The 21,661-nt window shown below is 61.2% G+C and overlaps 2 protein-coding genes across 2 annotated transcripts; one reads left to right on the top strand and one right to left on the bottom strand.

Moving 5' to 3' along the window:
* Positions 1-605: 605 nt before the first annotated feature.
* LOC137161311 (tetratricopeptide repeat protein 39A-like) lies at positions 606-14,821 on the top strand. Its single transcript, XM_067560465.1, has 18 exons — positions 606-722; positions 4,264-4,368; positions 4,685-4,816; positions 5,337-5,407; positions 5,635-5,702; positions 6,068-6,132; positions 6,414-6,513; positions 6,655-6,720; positions 7,130-7,238; positions 7,521-7,588; positions 7,944-8,003; positions 8,184-8,345; positions 8,782-8,873; positions 9,687-9,807; positions 10,210-10,321; positions 10,739-10,853; positions 11,450-11,566; positions 12,317-14,821. Exons 1-18 carry the CDS (start codon positions 697-699, stop codon positions 12,432-12,434), a joined length of 1,707 nt encoding a protein of 568 aa, XP_067416566.1. The 5' UTR covers positions 606-696; the 3' UTR covers positions 12,435-14,821.
* Positions 14,822-17,907: 3,086 nt separating this feature from the next.
* GADD45GIP1 (GADD45G interacting protein 1) lies at positions 17,908-20,230 on the bottom strand. Its single transcript, XM_067560371.1, has 2 exons — positions 19,753-20,230; positions 17,908-19,334 (listed from the first exon to the last, which is right to left on the bottom strand). Exons 1-2 carry the CDS (start codon positions 20,091-20,093, stop codon positions 19,016-19,018), a joined length of 660 nt encoding a protein of 219 aa, XP_067416472.1. The 5' UTR covers positions 20,094-20,230; the 3' UTR covers positions 17,908-19,015.
* Between the last annotated feature and the right edge of the window lie 1,431 nt (positions 20,231-21,661).

Below are 21,661 nucleotides of genomic sequence, written 5' to 3'. Positions count from 1 at the left end.
CCCCTGTGCGGGCGAGCACTGAGCCAGCGATCGGGCCCGGGCCTGGGCCTGCTGCGGGGCGGGCGGCTGGCGAGTTTCCCGCTGTTTCTGGGATGGATTCTTTACATCCCAGCCGCACGAAGCAGCCCCAACAAACACCGGGGCCCTCCTGTGCCAGGCGCTGCCCCTGCCTCTGCCCCTGCCCCGTGTAGCTCAGGGTGTCAACAGACAAAGGATGGGAGGGGAAACTGAGGCACAGAGCTGCAACGTGACTGGCCCATGGTCACGTGGGGGGGGGGGGCTGTGACGGAGCTGGGACTGGAATCTAGATCTCAGGAATCCCAGCCCACGGCTCCAGCTGCAAGGCACCCCCCCCCCCCCCCCCCCCCCCCCCCCCCCCGCCTGCTGTAACCGGCCCCCCCACCCGCTCCAAACTGATGCCAAAGCGCTTGGGCTGCGCCAGGGCCGAGTCCGGACCCGAAACTCACCGGGGGGCATGACGGGGAGTCCCGGTACTTGGGGGGGGCCGGATCCGTGGCGGGGGGGGCCCGGCCAGGTGAGTCCCGGCACCTGGGGGGGGGGGAGCCTAGCCAGGTGAGTCCCGGCACCTGCTGGGCGGAGCCGCCTCCCTCCCCGCCCCCCGCAGTCCGGGCCCGGCTGCACATTCCTGCGGAGCCGCTTCCCTCCTGCTCCCGGCCCGGCCCGGCCCGGCCCGTCATGGCCCTGGCGGCCGCTGCGGGCAGGTGAGACCCCCCCGGGGGAGCCGCGAGCCGGGGCTGCGGGGGGTTGGGAAGCGGGTCCCCCCCCCCCCCCCGGGTCTGCTCCGGGCTCCCCGGCTGCTGGAGACACGCAGCTGCAACGCAGCGTCACCCCCCCCCCCCGCCTGCTTCCGGTGCAGGGCACCCGGGTCCCCCCCCCCCCCTCACTGGGTCTCTCCTCCTGCCCCCCAGCTCTCAGAGTCGCCCCATGGGGCAGCGAGGGTCTGGGGGGTCCCTGTCGGGTGACGGGGGGGGATGTAGCTGGATTCAGGGATACAGGGTGCAGGGGCCCTGGGGCTTGGGGGGGGTGATGGGGTGGGGAGCAGGCTGGTGGGGGGTGTTGGGGACCAGGAGGGGGCAGGTTGGGGGGGGCAGGTGCCCTGGGGAATGGAGGGTGCCCTGTTGCTGGAAGGTGAGGAGAATAAGGAAGGGTTTGGGGGGGCTCTGGGCCCCACCCCCGACTCTCACCCAGCGCCATCTGGTCCCTCTCACTCGGGGGGCCCCCCATAGGCCGCGGGTCCCTCGGCCCCTCCTGCCCCAGGGTACTGTGGGAATATCCAGGTGTCCCGGGGTGCAGCGATGCGGTTTGGTGGTCCAGGGCAGGGGGCACATGGGGTCAAAGGGGGCAAAGCCTGTTGAGGCCTCAGGGCCACCGTCAGCCCCGTGGGGGCCGGGGGCTCAGCTTGGCACCAGGCTCTGGCTACCCGGGGCTGGGGGGTGCTCCGGACGGCCGGGATCCTGGAACCCACGGGGTGGGGGTGGGGGAAGTGTACAGGCCGCTGGGGGCTGGAGGGTCCCTGCCCATGATGCCAGCTGGGCCCAGTACCCAGCCCTGCCTGGGAGGGAGCTGCCGGCCAGGTGTCCCTCTGCCCTGCCTGGCGCCGCAGGTGGGGGAGGGGGCCCGGCCCGGCCCCTGGGTTCGGCCCTGTTTGGTGAAGGCGGGGTGGATGCGCTGGCAGGGCCTTGCCAACCCTGTGTTTGCTCAGCGCTCGTGGGCTCCGGTTCAGTGAGCGCTGCGGCCTTTGGCAAACATCGCGCTGAGGCTGGCTGGCTGCCCAGCGGCCAACTGGGGCGGGGGGGGCGCCGGGGCCCCGAGGTGTTGCCCTCAGCCTGGGAGGGGGGGCTGGGATCTGGGGAAGAGGAGGGTCAGTCCAGCAGTGGGGTTGATCAGTGCTGGTGAGAGGGAGAGAAAAGTGCTAAGCGACACCCCCGTCTGGTGCCCCTCAATCCCGACCCGCAGCCCCTGCTAGCCCAACCCTGGGCTCCCCCATCTTTGCTAGTCCACCAGCAGGCTTTTCCTGCAGCAGACCCTGAGGCCCTTGCTAATAAATAAACGTCTGTTCTGTGTTTGGGGAAAAAGTCAGAGTCACATGAGGAAGATAGTGATGACGATGACCTATTTTCTGTTCCAACAATAACTCAGCCGGATGGTAAACAGCCGGGGCGAAAGTTAGTTTCAAATCAGCAGGTCGCGGTAACTTGCATCCTAGAGTTTGAAAAGAGCTGGCCGAGGCATTTGCTGGACTGTTAATGTCGCTTTGCAATAAGCCTTGTTACACTGGGGAAATTCCCAAGGATTGGAAGACAGCTAATGTTGTGCCAATATTTCAAAAAGGGTAAACGGGGTGACCTGGGTAATTCTAGTCCTGTCAGCCTGATGTTGATTCCCGGTGAGATACTGGAGCGGCTGAGATGGGACTCTGTGAATAAGGAATTGAAGGGGGGGAATGTAATTAATGCCAGTTAACATGGGTTTATGGAAAAAAGATCCTGTCAAACTAATCTGGTATTTTTAATGAGATTACAAATTTGGTTGTTAGAGGAAATAGGGCTGATAGAATCCACGTAGACTTCCCTAAGGCGTTTGCCCAAGATTTTGATTGAAAAAACTTGAACGGTACCACTTCAACGTGGCCCATGTTAAATGGGTTATAAACCAGTTAACGGAGAGGGCTCCAAATGTACCTGCAAACAGAGGCATCATCCAGCGGGTGTGTTCCTAGCGGGTCCCGTGGGGCTCGGTTCCTGGCCCGGCACTATTCGCCAATGTCCTGGGAGAAAACATAAAGACGTCCCCTGGGACAGGGTTTGCGGACAATGGGAGAGTGATAAATAACAACGGGGACAGGTCACTGATACGGAGCGACCCGGCTCGCTTGGTAAACTGGGTGCAAGCGAACAATCTGCGTTGTAATTGGCCGAATGTAAACATCTAGGAAGAAAGAATAGGTCCTACTGATGGGGGAGGGGGGCTCTATCCTGGGAAGCAGCGACTCTGACAAAAACGTGGGGGTCGTGGTGGAGAGTTTGCTGAAGACGAGCTCCCGGTGGGGCGCTAGGGGGCCTGGGATGCATAAAGAGGAATCTCAGGTAGGAGCAGAGAGAATTTTACCTCTGAGTTTGGCCCTGGTGATGTCACGCCATCATATAAATCCATGGCACGTCCCCACCACGGATACTTCCCGCAGTTCTGGTCTCCCCGTCTCAAAAGAGAGATTAGAAGCGGGAAAGGCCCGGAGAAGGGCAACAGAAACGATCGGGGAGCTTCTCTGTGGGGAGAGATTGGAAAGACCGGGACTGTTCAGCCTGGAAAAGAGACGCCCAAGGGGCGCTGTGCCGGAGGTCTATAAATCCGGACTGGCGCGGGGACGGGGGATAAGGAAGTTTGTTTGTTCCTCCGCGTAACCCACGCACTGGGGTCGCTCCGTGAAATGAACAGGCAGCTGGTTTAAAACGAAGAGAAGGAAGCGTTTCCTTACCCAGCGCAGTCAGGCCGTGGAACGTCCCAGGGGATGTGGTGGAGGCCGGGACTATAACGGGGTTCAAAACAGAACTGGCTCCGTTGGTGGAAGACGGGTCCCTGGGTGGCTATTAGCCAGGACGGGCAGGGACGCGGCCCCGCGCTCTGAGTGTCACTAGCCCGTTGGCCAGAAGGTGGGAGTAGACGACGGGGGGGGTCACTTGATAATTGCCTTGTTCTGGCTGCTCCCTTGGAAGCAGCTGGCACCAGCCAGCGGCGGGAGACGGGACGCGGCGCTAGACGGACCCGGGGTGGCCATGCTTCAGTTCATGTGCCCGCAGTGGGATTTCAAAGCTGCACTTAATCGGGGAGGGGTCAGAGAAGAGCCGCGCGGATGATTAAAGGCTTGGAAAACCTGCCTTAGACCGAGGGACCCGAGCGGCTCCGTCTATTCAGCTGAGCAAAGAGAAGGGGAGAGGGGGACTCGGCCCCGGTCTGCGAGCTCCTAGGCGGGGAGCGAACATTTAATCAGAGGCTCGTTGGTCTGGTGGCGAAAGGCCTGGCGAGACGGAAGGTGAAGCTGGCCGAGAAGTGGGGGGCAGCGGTTTAGCACGGAGGGTAAATTACCTGCTGGAACCATTGACCGGGGGCAGGCTGGCGATTTAAAAATCCTGGAAGATCTGCGCCAGTGCAAACAGCCCTTGGCTCCGGGCAGGTCTCTGGCCGGCGTCACGCAGGGGTCGATGAGTCTCTAACCAGCCCCTTTGCTTCTCCCCCCCCCCACAGCAGCCCCCCGCCTGGCCTGGAGGCCGCCCTAGACGACTGCATGGAGGCCCTGAACTGTTTCCTGTGTAACCGGTTCAGCGAGAGCCTGGAGAAGCTGCAGCCCAGGTGGGTGAAGGAGCTGCCCCGGCGTGGGGGTCCCTGGTCCTGATCCTCTGCAGTGGGGCGAGGCTCCCTGCACCTGCAGGCTGCTGAGTGCCTGTCGGGGGGGGCTCGCCCTGGCCTGGGTGGGGGTCCTTCAGTCCTCCCCACCCCCAATGGGCATAAGAGGCCATGCCCCCCAGAACACACACACCCCAGCCCTGGGTCATGGAGCCGGAACTCTCCACTCTAGGGCAGGGTGGGGCTCGCTGGGGTGGGTGTTGCTGGGTAGAAGGGGGGGTCTCCCCGCTCGCTGTGACCTGCCCCCCCCCGCACCTGGCAGGACCAAGGAGAGCATGTACCACGCCCTGGTCTACGCCACCATCCTGGAGATGCAGGCCATGATGACCTTCGAGCACGAAGACATCGTCCAGGCCGGCCAGACCATGAAGGAGGCGCAGGAGATCTGCCAGAGGTGGGGGCTGGGATCCCAGGGCATGGGGAGGGGGAGCAGGGACTGGGATCAGGAAGGCCCTCTGGGGAGGTCCTGTGGGTGGGGAGATGGGGCTGGGGGGCTGCACAGGGGCTGGCGGTTGGGTGGGGGATTGACAGGGCGTGGGCGGGAGGCCGGTGATGGGACCCCAGCCTGGAGAGCCGGGCCCCCATGGAGGTCTCCGGGCTGGGGGGGGGGAGGCGCCGTTTGGCACCAGTCCCACAGCTGGGTGGAACGGAGTCCTTCTGTTGTGTGTCATAGACCCTCTGCCCAGCAGAGGGGGAGTTTCCCAGGGTTCAGGGGGAGCCAGAGCCTCACCCCACAGGGGAGCTGGGGCCTGGGAGGCCGTGGCGTGAAGATGGGGGAGCCCCTCCAGTAGCAGGCTCCCTGGCTGGGGGCCCCCAGCAGTTACTGACCTCATGAGGGGGACGTAGCTGGGGGGAGTCAGGAGGGGGAGGGGAATGTAGCTACCCCGTCCCAGCCACCTTCCTCCCACCCCCAGGTTCCGGAGGAAATCCACCATGGGCGGCTCCCTCTCCGGCCTGGTCAGCAAGGCAGAGTGCTTCACCGAGGGTAAGGGACACGGGGTGGGGGAGTGAGTGAGAGCAGGGGGCTGGGAGCCAGGACTCCTGGGTTCTCTCCCCGGCTCTGGGAGGGGAGTGGGGTCTAGTGGTCAGAGCAGGGGGCGCTGGGAGCCAGGACTCCTGGGGGGTTGCGGTGGTGGTGTTGCTGGGGCAGGGGACAGGAGGTTTCGGGGGTGAGTGTGTCCCGCCCCCAATCCCTGTCGCTCTCCCTCGCAGAGGAGCTGCACGCCGAGGTCTGCTACGCGGAGTGTCTGTTGCAGCGGGCGGCCCTGACCTTCCTGCAGGTACGGCCCCCCTGAGCCGCCACGCGGCTGGCAAAGCACCATGGGGTGCTGCAGGGAGTGGGGTGGGGGCTCTCCCCTCGCAGTCAGTGCTGCCCCACTGCGGCACTAGGGGGTGCTCTGGGTCACACCCCAGTAGCACTTCCAAAGATTCGCCTTCATTTCCTGTCTCACTGTTAGACACAGTTGCCGTGTGGCTGCTAAACAGCCCCTGCGTCCCACCCCAGAGGTGGCTGCATCTCGGCGCCCAGGCGGGGTCCCTCTATAAACAGCCCCCGCGCCCCACCCCAGAGGCGGCTGCATCTCGGCGCCCAGGGTGGGGTCCCTTCCCCTCAGGGTATGTTCTTTCCCCCCCGTTCTCCCTGCAGGATGAGAACATGGTGAATTTCATCAAAGGGGGGATCAAGGTGCGTAGCAGCTACCTGATCTACAGGTGAGTGACGCCCCAGTGGGGCTGCCGGGGGAGGGGGCCCCTGTTCAGGCTGCTGCCCCAGGCCCAGCTGGGATGAGGGGGAGTCCCGGACAGCCCCCCCCCCAGCCTCAGAAGGGCTCTGGTATCGTGAAGGTTGGAAATGCGATGGGGCTGCTGGGTCCCCAGTGGGGTGTAGTGTGTGTGGGGCTGGGAGCCAGGATGCCTGGGTTCCGTCCCCGGCTCTGGGAGGGGGAGCGGGGGCTAGTGGTTAGCGCTCTCTGACTCTCCTGTTTGTTTTCCAGGGAACTGAGCAGTTTCATCCAGTCCAGTCACTGCACGGCCGGCGCTGCCCATGTCCACCTGGAGGGGGGCGTGGCCCTGGGTATCGGTGCTTTTAACTTGGTGAGTTACCAGTGGGGGGGCCCATGGGACATCCGGCCTTTCCCCTCTAGGGGGCGCTGGCTCCGATCTGGCTGGGGTGTGGGTGGCTGCTGGGGCCGGGGACCGGGACACGGGGACTTTCATTCCTCCCTTTCCTCCCAGACGCTCTCTCTCTTCCCGCCGCGGATCCTGAGGCTGTTGGAATTCGCTGGGTTTTCGGGGGACAAGGTAACCCCCTGCAGGGAGGGGCCGCCCCGCCCCGGCCCCGCCCCGCCTGCGGGTCCCAGCGATGGGGGTTCCCTGGGTCAGTGCTGGGAAGGGGGGTTCTGTGGGGCTCTCGCTGGGGGCCGGGGTGTGAGGAACTGGGGTGTGGGCTTTCCTTCCGTCCCCACCCCCCCATTGCAGCCAGAGCCCCCCAGACTGAGCCTGCGCAGCCAGAAGGCGCCATTGAGTTGTGGGTCCCATTCCAGGGGCTAAGCCCCACTGGGTGGGAATTCCCCGCCCCGCTCTTGCTGGCCTGGTGGGCTGGGCCCTGTGGCTTGCCCTGCGGTTGTGTGTGGCCGTGGCAGCGCGTTGTCTGTAGGGTGACGGTGCCCGATGACCCCCTCAGCCCCCCCCGCTCTGTCTCTCTGCCCAGGAATATGGGCTGCAACAGCTGCAGGAGGGAGCCACCACCCTGAACCTGCGGGCGCTGCTCTGCACCATGCTGTTGCTCTGCTACTACACCTTCCTCACCTTCATCCTCGGTAGGAAGTGGGGCTGGCTGGGGGGCAGGGAACGGGGCATGGGGCCTTTCCTCTCTACGGGGCGCCGGCTCCAAGATGGGGCCCGGGCTGGCTGGGGTAGGGGGGGCAGAGTATGGGGCATGGAGCCTTTCCCCTCTAGGGGGTGTCAGCTCCGATCCAGCCCCCTGCCCCCCTCCAAGGGGTCCCCGATCTCTCCTCCATCCTGTAGCTGCTGTTTCCCGCCCGGGCTGCCCCAGGGGCGGTGGCTTCGCCCCAGCTTGACCCTTCCTTGCGCCTTCGCAGGGATCGGGGAGGACAATTTCACGGAGGCCGAGTCCCTGCTGAGACCCTACCTCACTCGCTACCCGAAGGTACGGGGCCGGCCCGCGGGGCCCTTCCCCCTGCGGGGTGGGAGAGTCGGGGGGGGGGGGGCTGGCCTCACTGGGGAGAATTGGGGCTGCCACAAACCTGCCCCAGGTGCCCACGCTCCAGCCTCCCTGAGGGTTTCGCTGCCCCGGCTAAAACTTGGCAGAGTGGAGAGAACTGCTAGGGTTTCCCCCCGCCCAGCCGGTGCCCCTCAGTCCCGACCCGCAGGGCTGCGACGGCTGCAGGGAGGCGTCTGTGACTCCCCCCATCCCTGCGCTGAGACCCCGCAAACTCGCCTCCTGGATGATCCCGGCACCTCCCCACGCCTTGCCTAACGTCTCCCTTCTCTCCCCTCGGCAGAGCGCCATCTTCCTGTTCTTTGCCGGCCGGATAGAGGAGATCAAAGGCAACATCAGTGAGGTCAGAGACCCCTGGGCTGGGGGTTGGAGGGGGGCCCTCATGGAGCCGGGATCTGGGGCGGGAGGTGCTCCGGGGCCAGCTGGTCCCCTGCCCTGGGGCCGGATGGCCGCCGGCGCCCCCCGGAGGGGAAAGGCCCCCCCTCCAGACCCTATTTCTGAAGCTCTCGGCCTCTCTGCCCAGGCCATCAGCAAGTTCGAGGAGGGCTGCGCGGCCCAGCAGGCCTGGAAGCAGTTCCATCACATGTGCTACTGGGAGCTGATGTGGTGCTTCGCCTACAAGGGCATGTGGAAGATGGCGTATTTCTACGCCGACCTGCTGAGCAAGGAGAACCGCTGGTCCAAGGTGCGGGGCCGCCGGCGGTGCAGGGAGGAAAGGGTTAATTGGTGGGGGGCAGGGCTGTCTGGGAGCCACGCAGCACAGCGCCCCCTAGTCCCCTAGTGCCGCACCGGGGCGGTGGTGGCTGCCGCGGGGGGGGGGGGGGGGGGAAGAGCACCTCCTCCTGGTCCCCCCGCGCATTGCAGCGCAGCGCCCCCTAGTGCCGCGCTGGGGCATTGGTGGCTGCGGAGGGGGGAGCGCCCCCCTGTTGATCCCCCTCCCCTGTCCCAACCCCACTCCTGGCAGCAGCGGGAGGTTTTCTCTAGGGTCTCCCGGACATGTCTGGAGTTGGAGACCTGAGCTCTGTAGCTGCGGGTTGCGGGCCCGGCCCGTTGGGGGGCTGAGCCCCCCACGTCCAGCGGCGCCTGTGGGTCTGAAGGGCCAGGCCGGTGTCTCTCCGCAGGCCATGTACGTCTATATGAAAGCCGCCTTCCTCAGCATGCTGCCCCCCGAGGAGTCCCGGCCCTTTGGGGAGAGTGAAGTGGAGCTGTTCAGGTAGGGCTGGGGGCGCCGCTGGGGGAGGGGAGGGGAGGGTTTGCTGCAAAACTGGGGGTGGGGGAGGGGGAGGAGCCCTAGAGATCTGGGTTCAGGCCTTGAAACACAAGGAACATAATTTTTTGGGGGGGCTGGGGTGGGTTGGGGGTGGGGGGTATCAGCAGAGTTAGGGGGAGAGGCCGGGTCTGGGGCAACCGGGGGCTGCGGGTTGGGAGTGAGGGGCACCGGCAGAGCTGTGCGTGTCCCGACCCCCCACTTACTTGACCACTGACCCCCAAAGGTGAAGCCGCGTGTCCCCCTCTGCTCTTCAGCCTCGCGGATTCCTGGGTTCTACCCCAGCTCTGGGAGGGGAGTGGTGCCTAGTGGTTAGAGCAGGGGGCTGGGAGCCAGGACTCCTGGGTTCTACCCCAGCTCTGGGAGGGTTCGTGTTCCACGGAGCGAAATTCTGCAGTCTCAGCTGGAAACGTGCTGTGAATGCCGTGGGCCGTGTCAAATTGAATGAGATCTCTCTCAGCGGGAGAGCTGGATCCGCCCGGGTCTGTCTCGATACCACCCTGATCTGCTTTTTTGCTCTTGTCAAAGTTTGAGCTGCTGCGCGTTTTTCTTGCGGGTGCCTGTGTCCCACATTAGGCTCCAGAGTTAACGCCCAACGGGCTGCACCAGGCGCTCCCCACACCGTCATGTCAGGCAGCTGGCGCGGCACCGTTCCTTTGCAAACGGGCCAGCGAGAAACGGGAGGTTTGGTTTCGATGAAAGCGGAGGTTCTGGGACGCCCAGCCCGGCTCCCCGCCCAGCTGCGTCTCTTCCCTCCAGGCAGGTGTCGTCCTTTAAGCAGAAGATCGCGGGCAAGTCTCCCCCCACGGAGAAGTTCGCCATCCGGAAAGCCCGGCGTTATAAAGGCAGCCGCCCGGTCCCACTGCCGGTGCCAGCCCTGGTGAGGGGGAAGGGGCGCGGAAAAGCAGAACTGCCGTCACCCGGGACCTGAGATCTGCTGTGCTGGGCGGGGGGAGGGGCTGGGGCTCAGGACTCCTGGGTTCTGTCCCCAGCTCTCGGAGGAGAGAGGGGCTAGTGGTTAGAGCAGGAGGGGGCCGAGAATCTGGGCTCCTGGGTCCCAGTCCTGCCTTTGCTGCATGACCTTGGATGGATTGTGTCGCTCTGTGCCTCAGTTTCCCCACCTCCCACGGGCTCTGTGTACCAGCCATTATAAACTTCTCAGCGGAGGGGGGGCACAGGGAAGGAGCTGAGGACAGTTCAGTTACTGTGCAGTGGGGACGGGGGGGGGATCTCGTGGGGAGCCGTCTGGGCCGCTGCCCTCACACCCCCGGTCTCGCTCCAGGAGATGATGTACATGTGGAACGGCTTCTCGGTGCTGGGCAAACAGCGGGAGCTGCTGGAGGGGACGCTGGAGACGCTGACGCAGGCCGAGAAGAAGCTGCAGGAGTCGCCAGGTAACTGGACCTGAGGCCTGTGCTCTTGAGGGGGGGCGCCCGTCCTGGTCCCGCCCCAGGGCGAGTTTGTTGGGTCTCAGCCCCAACGGAGAGACCGAGCCCCCGCATCTCTGCCCAGAGCCAGCGGGGGGTAGAGGGCACATCTGGGGGGCTGGGCGTGTGTTGGGGCTGGGGGGGGGAGGCCTAGCTGGGGGACTGTGGGGGTGGGTGGGAGACACACTGGGGGCTGTGGGAGGGTGTGGGGGAGGGGCGGTGGGGGTGGAGGAAGCACACTGGGGGTGGGGGAGGCACACTGGGGCAGGGTGGGGGTTGTGGGGGGGGGGGTTACTGGGGTGGCTGTACCGCTGCCCCCCCGTGGGGATGCCCAGAGGAGCCCCCCCCCGGCACAGCCCCCCCACGCCCCGACTCTGCCCGCAGCCGGCGAGTACCAGACGGACGACCGGTGCCTGCTGCTGCTGCTGAAGGGGCTGTGTCTGAAGCACCTGCACAGCCCGGCCGAGGCGGAGGCCTGCTTCAGCGCCGTGTACGGCAGGTGAGAGACGCGCCCCCCCCGGCCCGGCTCCCAGGTCTGCGGCCAGGGCAGCCTGGCACGGGGGAGCTCAGAGCTCCTGGGGCCCCAGCCAGCCGGGCCGGGGGGGGAGGGGCTCTGGATCCTGAACCCCTGCAGACGGGACGGAGGGAGGGGCCTGTTGGCTCTTGGCCCCCCCTCCCCCCCGGTTTGCTGTTCTCGGGGTTACAGGGGATACCACCCCCCCCCCCAGCCCATGGGCTTTGCCAGGGCAAGGAACTGGACTCCTGGGGTCACAAGGGGTGCAATGGTTCATGGGGGGCTGCTTCCCTGCTCAAGGAGACGGGGGGCCCTGGCTCTATGGAGGGCCTCTCCCCACTCTAGGAGGCAGGGGGTTCCTGGGGTTGTAGGGGGCCACTGCCCTCTTAGGAGTCCGGGGGTGTCTAGAGGGGGCCGTGCTCTTGCAGGTCTGTCTGGGCCCATGGCCAGGTCCGCAGACTCCTGCCCCCAGGGTGCTGCATGGGGCAGTTCTTGGCCCGGGAAGCCCCTGTCCTGTGGATTGCATGGAGGGGGGGGTGGCATCATGGTGTGAGCTGTCTGTCCATCTGTCTGTCTGGCAGTGAGAAGCGGATCCGCTATGACCACTACCTGGTGCCCAACGCGCTGCTGGAGCTGAGCCTTCTGTACCTGGCCCAGGGCCGGAGTGAGGAGGCCATCCGGCTGCTGCGCCGAGCCAGGTGGGGCCCGTCTACACTAGGCGGGAGGGTGTTGCAACAATGTCAGCCTGTCCTGTCCTCCCCAGTCCCACAAATGTTTCGTGGCGGGAGTGTCCCCAGAAGCCCCAGCTGGTGTATCCCAGCATGCACTGCAGTGCTAAAAGGGAGGCACGGGGGGGGCTGGAACCTCTGCCCCTTTGCCAGCTAGGCAATGCCCTGCCCAGCCTGCACTGGGGGGGCCTGGTGAGACCAGGCAATGCTTTGGGCTCCTCTGCCCCATCCCCTGCCCAGCTGCTCCCTTCTGGGGTTCAAATTTCCCATAATCCCGCAGGAAGAGGAGATGGGGGGTGGGTCCTTCCAGCTCCCCTCTGACCCCAGCTGGGACACCCCGGATCTCTGCACCCAGACCCGGGCCTGGCTGGCTGCGTCTGACTTGGGGGCGAGGAGGTCGCTTCCCCACCCCCCCAGGGGGCTGGGTATGGGGCGGCGTCTGTGACCGGGCCGGATGGAGGATGGACGGACGGCTGTGTGACTGATGCAGTTCTTGTTCATGGGGGGCCAGGGATCTTGGAAAGGGTTAGCCCCCCCAGGATAGAGGGGTCCCATTCTCCTTGTCCCAGGACAGGCCAGACCAGGAAGGTCACTGGGGGCTCAGCCATGGGGGAGGGGGAGTCTGGTGCATATGATGAAGAGACCCCCATTGGGGGGGGCAGGGTGTATTTGTGACTGTTTCCACCCACTGATAATCCCCCCCCCCCCCCCCCCATTTAGGAGCAGCTACAAGAACTATTCCATGGAGTCCCGGACGCTTTTCCGGATCCACGCCGTCCTGTCCCGGCTCAAGGCCGATCAGGAGGAGAACGGGACGGACGGAGCCAGCCCCTCCTAGGAACCGCCCCCCCCCCCCAGCCGAGAGGAGGGGGGGCCGCGGGACTCTGGGGTGTGGAATCACCTGCTCCCCTCGCCCCCACTGAAGGAAGGAACCTGCACTTTCAATGACGCCAAATCGACTTAACCCTTCCCGCGCCGCTCTGCTCCCCGGAGCGGGTGCTTTGCCACCGAAGGCGGCGTCGGGGCGGGGGGGAGGTCTCCCCTGGGTGCGTGCCCGCAGCACCAGGGGTCTCCCACCCTGCGGGAGGACATCCAAATGCCCTTAAAGGGCCAGTTCACCCGGATGACCCAGATTCCTAGGAAAAGGGCTAACCCCATCCCCCCAATGCACACTTTAATTAAACTAATTTGGGACTAAGTCATTTGGGGAGGTGCCGCTTGCTGTACGGGGCCGGTAAGTGCTGTGCCGTGTGTTGCCCAGCTGGTGTCCCTGGTCCGGCCCTGCCCACAGATCCCTCGGCCCTTCGGGGTTCTCCACCTGCCCCGGTTCTGGTTCCCAGCCAAGCAGGCGTCTCCACCCCCCAGGGCTGTTCCTTTCTGCATCCGAAGCCCCCGTTACCCTGTAGGAATGGGAGACGTGGAGTGGGGGAAGACCCTGCCAGGCCCACTTTGACCCGGAGCTGGACGGTTTCCTCTTCCAGCATCTCTGGTGGGACGCTGAGTGACTCTGAGCGGGTTTGCCGCTGCCGTCTCGTCTGGGGGCGACCCCGGGGAGCTGGGACCTGTCACGCCGTCTGGCACCATTGGGTGATATTTTTTTAAAAATGCAGCCGTGGCCTTGTTTTTATAGCTCAGACTCTTCTCTGTCTGTCTGGAAATCCGGGTCTCCCGCGAAGGGCGCAGGAAGCGGAGGGTGGCAGTTCAAAGGCAAAATGACCGAATCCTACGGGCGGTTCTTAGACTATTCGTTTTTTAAATGGTTAATAAGATGGGCAGCCTCTGAGCAGCATTTGATCCAATCCTCCTGCATTTGTACATTCAGGGAGGGGGGGAACCGCCACCTTTGACCAGTGGGGAAACTTTGAAGCAAGGGTGCTAAAGTGAAGCTAGAGGGAGAACTGGAAATAGAGGCCAGGTCCCTTGTGGCTGGGTGCTTCTAGGTAGAAAATCATCTGTCTTCGTTTAGCTCAGTGCAGTGTGGCCTCGTCCATATTCAAAGTCGCACCGGTCACACTTGAATCTGGTTTAGAGAAATCAGTGCAAAAGGCTCTGGGTTTAAGACTGGTTTATTCTGGTGCTGTTTCAAGGCTTGTTTAAACACAGACGCTGGAGAATTTGGTTTAGTACAGCCCCTGCGGCTTTGTGTGCGGGCCCTCCTATGGGATGAAACCGGGCCAGTCCCCTAGGCCGCACAGCTGGGGCCATTCAGGCCATGGGCTTCCCACTTCCAACAGGGGCCACTCGCTCAGATTTGGCCCGGCCAGACCCCTGGCAGACCGAAGGAGCAGCTGGGCCAGACCTGGGCAGCCCTTGCTTGCACCTGCTCCTGCGACGGGATGGGATGGGAGGGGAATGCCCTCGGGGCTCAGGGTGAGCGTAGGGGGTCATGGGCCGGGGAAGGTCAGGCGCCGTCCGTTTCCAGCTACAAGTTAAATCTGCGCTGTCACAGCTGCCCAGAATCCCAGAGATGATTGTGTCCGTGTCACTTCCGCTGTGAACTGAAACCAAGGCAGCTCAGCCGGTGCGAACCCCAGCGAGGATGCTCTGGATTCAGGTGAATTGATTTAAAATCCGCCAGAAGAAAGCTGTGTTGCGTGACTAGCTGCCAAGGGGCCGTGGACCGTGGAGACGGCTCTTTCTCTGCGCGGCGTCTGTGCTCGTACGTTGCGTGGCAGAGCGGCAGGTTATCGGTGCAACTCGAGGCCTCCGCTTGGCCGTCCAAGAGCCTGCGCCGTTTCGATGCTGCAGTTGCGAGATGCGCCGGTATCTGGGTGCAATCCTCAGGGCCGACAAAGCCTCGCTGAAACCGTTGCAATTTTGTGCGTAGATCGAGCCTGAGTGAATTGGGGAACCGATTTAAGCTAAACCAAACCAAGTGTCCACATGGGGCTTGCACTGGTTTAATTGAATCGGTTGCCTTTAATCCCCGTTAAAGTTTAACCAGTGCATGTTTGAATAGACAAAGCCCTGTCAGAGACCAGAGCTGCTATTTGCGCACCCGGAGCCAGCTGATTTGATGATGTTGAACCCCAGGACAGAGCAGGCGAGACACACCCATGGCGAGGTAGCTGAACTGAAGAGGCAAGGGGACTTTATGGTCATGAAGAACTGGTTACGGCTGTGTGGGAAGGACGCGTATCTTAAAATAGAAGTGGGCTCTGCCAAGCGTTTTAATCCACTTTAATTCTGGAGATTATGTAAAAAAATAAAGCTGTTTAATTTGTATTCCAGGGCTTTTGGGTCTTTCCCTCCCCCCATGCAAAAATGTTCGGGGGCACCCTCAAATAGACTGACCTCTGCTCCCTGTTGGTTTTATTTAGCATGGCAGCTTTGCCCAGGGCCTGATATAGAGTGTGCGTGTTATCTCCACTGATTCTGCTAGGGAAGAGAGAAGCTGCAACTGAATTCAGGCCCATAGGCAATGCCAGATCAAGCCAATATCCCACCATCATCTGCGGTGGAGGAAAGTACAAGGTACCCTCCCGCAGTGGGCAATGATGGGATATCCGGCCCATGGGGCAATTTCTCCCTGACCCCAGGCAGTAAGGGGTCAATTGATGCCTTGAATCGATAACCCTAATTTTTATTTTTATCCTGTCTAATGTAACTGCAGCTGGTCTTGTCCTCCGCCTAAATATCCCCGCCTTTTCTGCATCCTGATAGTCTCAGGCTTAATATCATGTGGCAGTGAGTTCTGCAGGTCAGGGGAGTTTTGTGTGCAAATACGTAGTGCTTTGGGGTGGATTTAGATGTGCTGATGTGGGAGGCAGTGTGGCCTAGTGAGTGGATAGAGCACTGGATTGGGCCTTCTATTCCCAGCTCTGGCACTGGCCTTGTGGGTGACCTTGGGCAAGTCACTTCCCCCTGCTCTGTGCCTCAGTTTCCCCCATGCTATAAAATGGGGCTAATGCTGCTGCCCTCTTTTGGAAAGTGCTTTGAGATCTACTGATGAAGCGCTAGAGATTATCATGCCATGAGGGGGTGGAACAGCACACCCTAGCCCCCTTTATCCCATTTGTTATTTTGTATGCTTCTACCACACCCCCTGAGGGTCAGGCTTTCAGAAGCACTTTTACTTGGCAAACGTCATATTGATTTTTTCAGTGGGACTGTGCTCCCCACCCCCACTTTACACACAGATCTTGTCCTGGTGTAACTTTTTATTGCTAAACTGGTCCAACCTGTAGCATGGCTACAATTATATGCTTGTTCTACTTTGCATGTGGGAATCGCTTCTAGAAACACCTTTATAGCCATAGAACTGCCCCTGGGCTAGAGAGAGGAGCTGCCCGGGATTTTGAAAGGGGTACAACGTTCTAGTGTAGTCAAGTCCTCCAGTGTCTATCCCTCTTAAGTCGGTCTCATGAGGAAGTCTGAGGACTTGGCTACCTGTCAGAACTTACCAGACTAGTTTCATAGGCTGAGATCTCACAGGTGTTCAGGGACCCGGCTCCCACTGAGTTCAGTGAGAATCTGGGCTGTGGATTTTAAGGCCTGACAATTCCACTCTGCTCTTCTAGTCTGATCGTCCGTATAACACAGACCTGAATTAATTCCTGTTTGAACCAGAGCCTCGCTTTTAGGAAAACATCCCAGCTCGATTTAAAAATGACCCCCACCCCCCCCAAGGGAGAATCCACCACACACTCCTGGGTAAGTTGGTCCAGTCCCTGTTAAAAGCGCATACCTGAATGTGTTTAGCTTCACCTTCCTTCCAGCTGGGGGGTCGTGGTAGCCCTTTGGCTGCTGAACGATGCTAATTTAAATAATGATGCCAGGATCGCTGCCCCCGGGGACACGCAGCGGGCGAGTGGGCGGCAAGGGTATGGCAGAATATAGGATGTTATAAATGGTATCAAACGGGGAGCCTAGGGACTTCAGAAAAGGCAGGGAGGGGCAGACAACTGAGCCTGCAGGGAATGACACCCCTGCCTCTTATTCCGCTGAAATTGCTGGCTTGGGCAATGGCTAACCGTGGCTCCGGCCTCAGCATTGGCTCTGGGGTGATTCAGCTCCCGATTGCTCCTCAAACTGGGCCCAGTTCAGGAGCAGTCAGACTTTGCCAGGTCAGATGAGTCACTCCTCGTGGCCTCCTGGTGGCCACCGTGGGAAGCGCCCCCCGGCAGCAAGGAAGCTATTCAGAGAGCCATTCCTTGCTCTGCAGCTGGGCTGAGCCAGTCCCAGCTCCCCCAGCTGCTCCCTGTGAGGGAGAATTTTGTTTTTCAACCGTGCAAACACCTGCTCTGCGTGAAGAGGGGGCTCCCCTGCCAGCAGCCCAGCTGCTGTGGCTGCGAGGAAACCAAGGGTGCTGTTGGAGCAGGAGCGCTGTCCCAGCTGTGTGAAACAGCTCAGGAAATATGCCAAAGGGGTGTGCGTGGGGGGGGAACTGAAGTGTCTAAACCAACGCAGAGGGAGGGGAGGAAAACCTCTGTCCTCTGAGCTGGAAAATGCTTTCGAAATCGGCGTGAATTTGTTCCCAACCACCCTCCGCAGGCAGCAAAAAGGGAAGTAGGTTGCCAAGGCTACACAACAAAGCAGGAGGGAAGAAGGAATGGCTCAGTGATTAGGGCACTGACTCATGCAGGTTCATCTCCCTGCTCTGCCTCAGATGGCTTGTGAGACCACGGGCAAGTCACTTAACCATACCGGGCCTTAGTTCCCTGCCCCCCCTAAAATAGGGATAATAGCACTGCCCTGCCTCCCAGGGCTGTGTGTGAGGATAAATACATCAGATTGCGAAGGGCTCAAATACTGCAGGGAGGGGACCCTGTAAGTACTGAATATAGGTCGAGAGAACCCAGGAGTCCTAACTCCCAGCCTTCCCTTCTCTTACCAGGGAGGGAACATGAAGGGATTTTTTGGGTGCGTGGTGGTGGTTGGAGCAGGGGGGATGGGGGCCAGTGGCTGGAACAGGACCAGACATCAGAGCTTTGGGTTCCACTGCCAGCTCTGGGAGGGGAAGAGATCTAGTGATTAGAGCAAGGAGGGCTCTATTCCCCTCTCAACCCGCTTTCCCTCCCTGCCCTTCATTTCATTTGCCCGTATTTACTTTGGAGCAATAGTGCTGATCTAAGCCGGCGTTCAGGGAGCAGGGATGCAGGCGAACGCTGCAGGGAAGGACAAAGAATTCAGTTACACCCTTGCCATTTATGAATCAGTCTCCAAACCAGGAAAAAAAACACAACCAGCTCTGGAGCAGATACACGAGAGGGCAGGGAACTGGCTGGGGAACGGTATTTTGCCTATGAAAGATCTATGAATCTCACTCCTTCCTCACTAAATGTGCTGCTCCTGGAGGTAGGGAAAGGAGGCAGTGGGGGCTAGTGGATACAGCACAGGCCTGGGTGTCATAAGAACTAGGTTCTAGTCCCTGACCTGTGGCGTGACTTCGGGCAAGTCACATCCCCTCACCACACCTCCCTTTCTCCATTTGTAAAATGGGGTCCGTGATACTGACCTCCTTTGGAAAGCTATTTGAGACCCACCGATGAAAAGCCCTAGCTAAGAGCTATCGTATACAGGAGTCACTTGCCCAGTGCTGAAATGCAGCCACCTCTGGGATGGAACGTCACTGCTGTATAACAATCCATAGCAACAGCTCAAAACAGGAAGTTAAAAGGGCACACGTGAATTGACTGGGTGGAGTGGAGAGATTTAGTTCTTACCACAATCACCTGGGGTCTTTAAGGAGCATTGGTGGGCAGGAGAGATCTTCAAACCTTCTGGGATCAGAACAGGCTGATGACAAAAAGCACCAGACAGCCAAGGCCCTGATCAGAACCTTTTATTTCAACAGAAAAGTACAGGGATCTCGGGCTGCCAGCTGGGTAGGCGCAGAACCGGCTGTGCTGGGAGAGAAAGGAGCCTGGCGGTTACATTACTAACTGAGTCACCATGCGGCCATCACACTCTCTGCGATAGCAGCATGCACTCTGAAGCCCCGTGATACTGTACCGTAATGCCGGCTGCCCTTCATTGCATCATCCCCACAGGAGGTAACTGAAGGGGGGGAGCCTAGGGTTTTCAACCATGAGCTTCCAAAGACCTCCCTCTGCCTTACTCCAACTCCATTAGGCGGCTCAGGCACAGATCTGGGCCCAGCAGGGAGTGGCGGAAGAAACCATGCTGCGCTGGCTGGGTGCACTGGCAGGAAGGGAGGCTGACTGCTCCCCCGCCACACTTCAGGGGGCAGCTGCTACACTGGGGTCGACCTTGCCGTGCAGTCCCCATTCACCCAGTCAGCATCATGGGTGGGGTTTATTTGCTGCCCAAAGAAACATGATTGGTGTTGCAGATCTGAGCCCCCCCCGGCTCAGCCCCGTCTAGCATGCACTGAGAAGAGAATTTAGCACCGTGGCTCCACAGCCCTCCCAAGCACTACAGGTGCCCCAATCTGAGGCTCCCATATCACGTGCCCCCTTAGACTGGTTCAGCCCCCCCAGCTGAGACAGAAACAGCTTCTGGGGCAGCAGCAGCAGCTTTCTTCGCCTCCTCCTTGAGCTGTTTCTTCTTCAGCTTGAGCTCCTTGCGCTCTTTCTTCTCCATCTCCTGCACCAGCTCCTGGAATTTGGTACTGCGGTGGTCCACCTTGTGGCCAAAAAGCTCCTGGGCCTTGGCCAGCAGGCGCTCCCGCCGAGCCTTGTCTTCCCGCTCCTTCTCCTCGCGTGCCACCTTCTCCTGCCGCCAGTCCTCAATCATCTGCGGCATCTTGGCCATGTTGGCGGCAATCAACTTCTCTCTGTGGGGAGAGCAACAAGCAAGCGGTGAGACCCCAACCACCAGGGACGCACTCTTTTTTAATCTCTCCTGCCACTGCTGCTCCCAGGACTTGCATTGTGTGCATGATGGAGATCACCTCTCCCATGGAATTAGGAGAGTAATGTATTCCCTTTTCCAGGGGGGCTGGTCTTGGGTAGGGGGATCCGAAGAGAAAGAGGGGGGCTGGAGCCTTCCCTAGAGGAATGTGTTGGGGGGGAGGGGAGGATCACAGCACAAATGGGGGTCATAATCCCAGGACTCGGGTTACGTTCCAGCATCTCTGACTCCTCCATGACTAGGTCCTTCCCTCCCCCAGCAACGAGTGAAGTTTCAGGGCCCCCTCCCACGGTAGTCAGGACCCACAACCTCCGCCCCCCAGGGCTGCCCCGCCCCCGCACCTCTCCACCCGCCGCCTCTCCTCCTCCTGCTCCTTCTTATCCAGCGCCGCCTCCATCTCCCTCAGCCCGGGGTACCACTCCCGCTCCTCGGCCTCCATCTCCTGCAGCTTCGCGGGGCTCGGCCAGAGCTGGGCCGGGTCCACGCCGGAGGCCGAGCCATGGCGCCCGTACAGCTTGGCCTCGTAGGCGGGCTGCAGCTGCCATTTGGGCGCGAAGGGATCGTCGGGGGCCGGCCGGTACACGCCGCCCCACGGGGGCCGGGGCCGGGCTTCATAGGAGCGGGCAGCCGGGACCGCGGGCCGGAGCAGCCCCAGCCACGCCCGCTGCATGGGCGCCGCCATCTTGGCCTGTCACGTGACCACCTCCCCAGGCGGGTCCTTCCCGCTGCTAATGGCGGTTAGGGCTGCCCAGTGAGGTGCCTGACCCCCCGCTGACCGGAAGTGGAGGGATGAGGGGGCGATGGAGGCCCGGAAGTTGATTTGGGGGAGGCTAAGAAAGAGCGGAAGTGGGCATGGGTGACCGGAAGCGGGGTATTTGAGGCAGTGAGGACCGGAAGCGGGGGTATTTGAGGCAGTGAGGACCGGAAGTGGGGTATTTGGGGGCAGTGGGGACCGGAAATGGGGAATTTATCCCCAAACTGAGGCGTGGCCCAGGGATGGAGCCTGCCCCGGACATGACTCGCCCTCGCCCAGTAACGTGGCGCTGAGCTGAGCCAAAGGGCTGTGCCTCGAGCCAGTAACCGAGTCAGAGTCACGTCCAAGCAACGCGGCGTCAGGTCGCCCCCATGTAGGGCGGCCACAAAAAGCCAGGAGAGCCGGGCTGATGCGGAGCCCCCAGAACAGGCCGGTTGGCGGCGTGTGCTCAGCACCTTCCGGCTGCCTCCACACAGGGCCGACCCTGGGAAAACTTGGATGAGTGGCACCTCCACCAACACACTCCTCCCCCCCCCAAAACATGGCATGACCTCAGGGCCACTGGGTCAGAAAGGGGCATTGGAACGACCTGTGGGCACTTGGGCATTGGGCTGGCGTGGCGTGCTGTCTGAATGTGGCACCGAGATGAATCCCCATTGCCTCCTGGCACCATGGTGTCGCACAGAAACAGCATCGGAGGGACACTTTGCAACATGGGGGCATCATGCAGCAACATGGCACTGAAATGAAATAACTATGCAACATTACAGCCTCATGCCACGTCCTGGCATCGCTACATGGTGTCCAGATGAAATAGCAGCTCCCTGGTGGCTAGTTGATCAGCCGACGCCTCACGACAGCATGGCATTGTGCCTCACAGGATAATGTGACAATGGCACATTGCAATGTTGGGTTGGAATGACCCAACTGATTCTCCCGCTGACTCATATCTTGTAGCCTGACGGATAAACTTGATTCTCACCAGGGATTGCGTTCCTGCCATGACCAGCCAGGAAGAAAGACCCACCTCCCTCATGCTCAGCACAGCGCCTACCAGCTTGGCTAAGGAATTTTACCGGTAAGGCTCCTATTCAGGGAACCCCAGGAAAGTTTTGTGTTGCATTTCTTCTGTTGTAACATGCAGGACAGGGACAGATACACTCAACTGGGCCTTCACAAATGGATCAACTCTACTCTAGCTTGCTGTGTATCGGAGCTTCATCCAAATTAGTTCTAAGGGAAAGTGATGTCACCGTGGTAGTGCAAATTTTTATGTCCACCAGAATCTCCAAATAGTCCAGCGTGAACTGTCGGGGCTTATCAACACTGGAAAATTTACCAGTAGAACTATATAGGTATAATTATACCGTTATAGATCTACCCATATAACTCCTGCTTCCAAAGCGACCTAGCTAACCTGGAAAAATGCCCTCTTATTTAGGAATAAGAGTATCTGCACAGGGAGTTATAGGGGTAGAGCTAGAGTGGCATAAGTA

Source organism: Emydura macquarii, unplaced genomic scaffold, assembly GCF_026122565.2.
Source record: "Emydura macquarii macquarii isolate MOO-44397 ecotype Brisbane River unplaced genomic scaffold, CSIRO-AGI_Emac_v2 contig_2292, whole genome shotgun sequence".
Classification (NCBI taxonomy): Eukaryota; Metazoa; Chordata; order Testudines; family Chelidae; genus Emydura; species Emydura macquarii.
The sequence above is the reverse complement of the archived record's forward strand: the minus strand, read 5'-3'. Positions and strand labels throughout refer to the sequence as shown.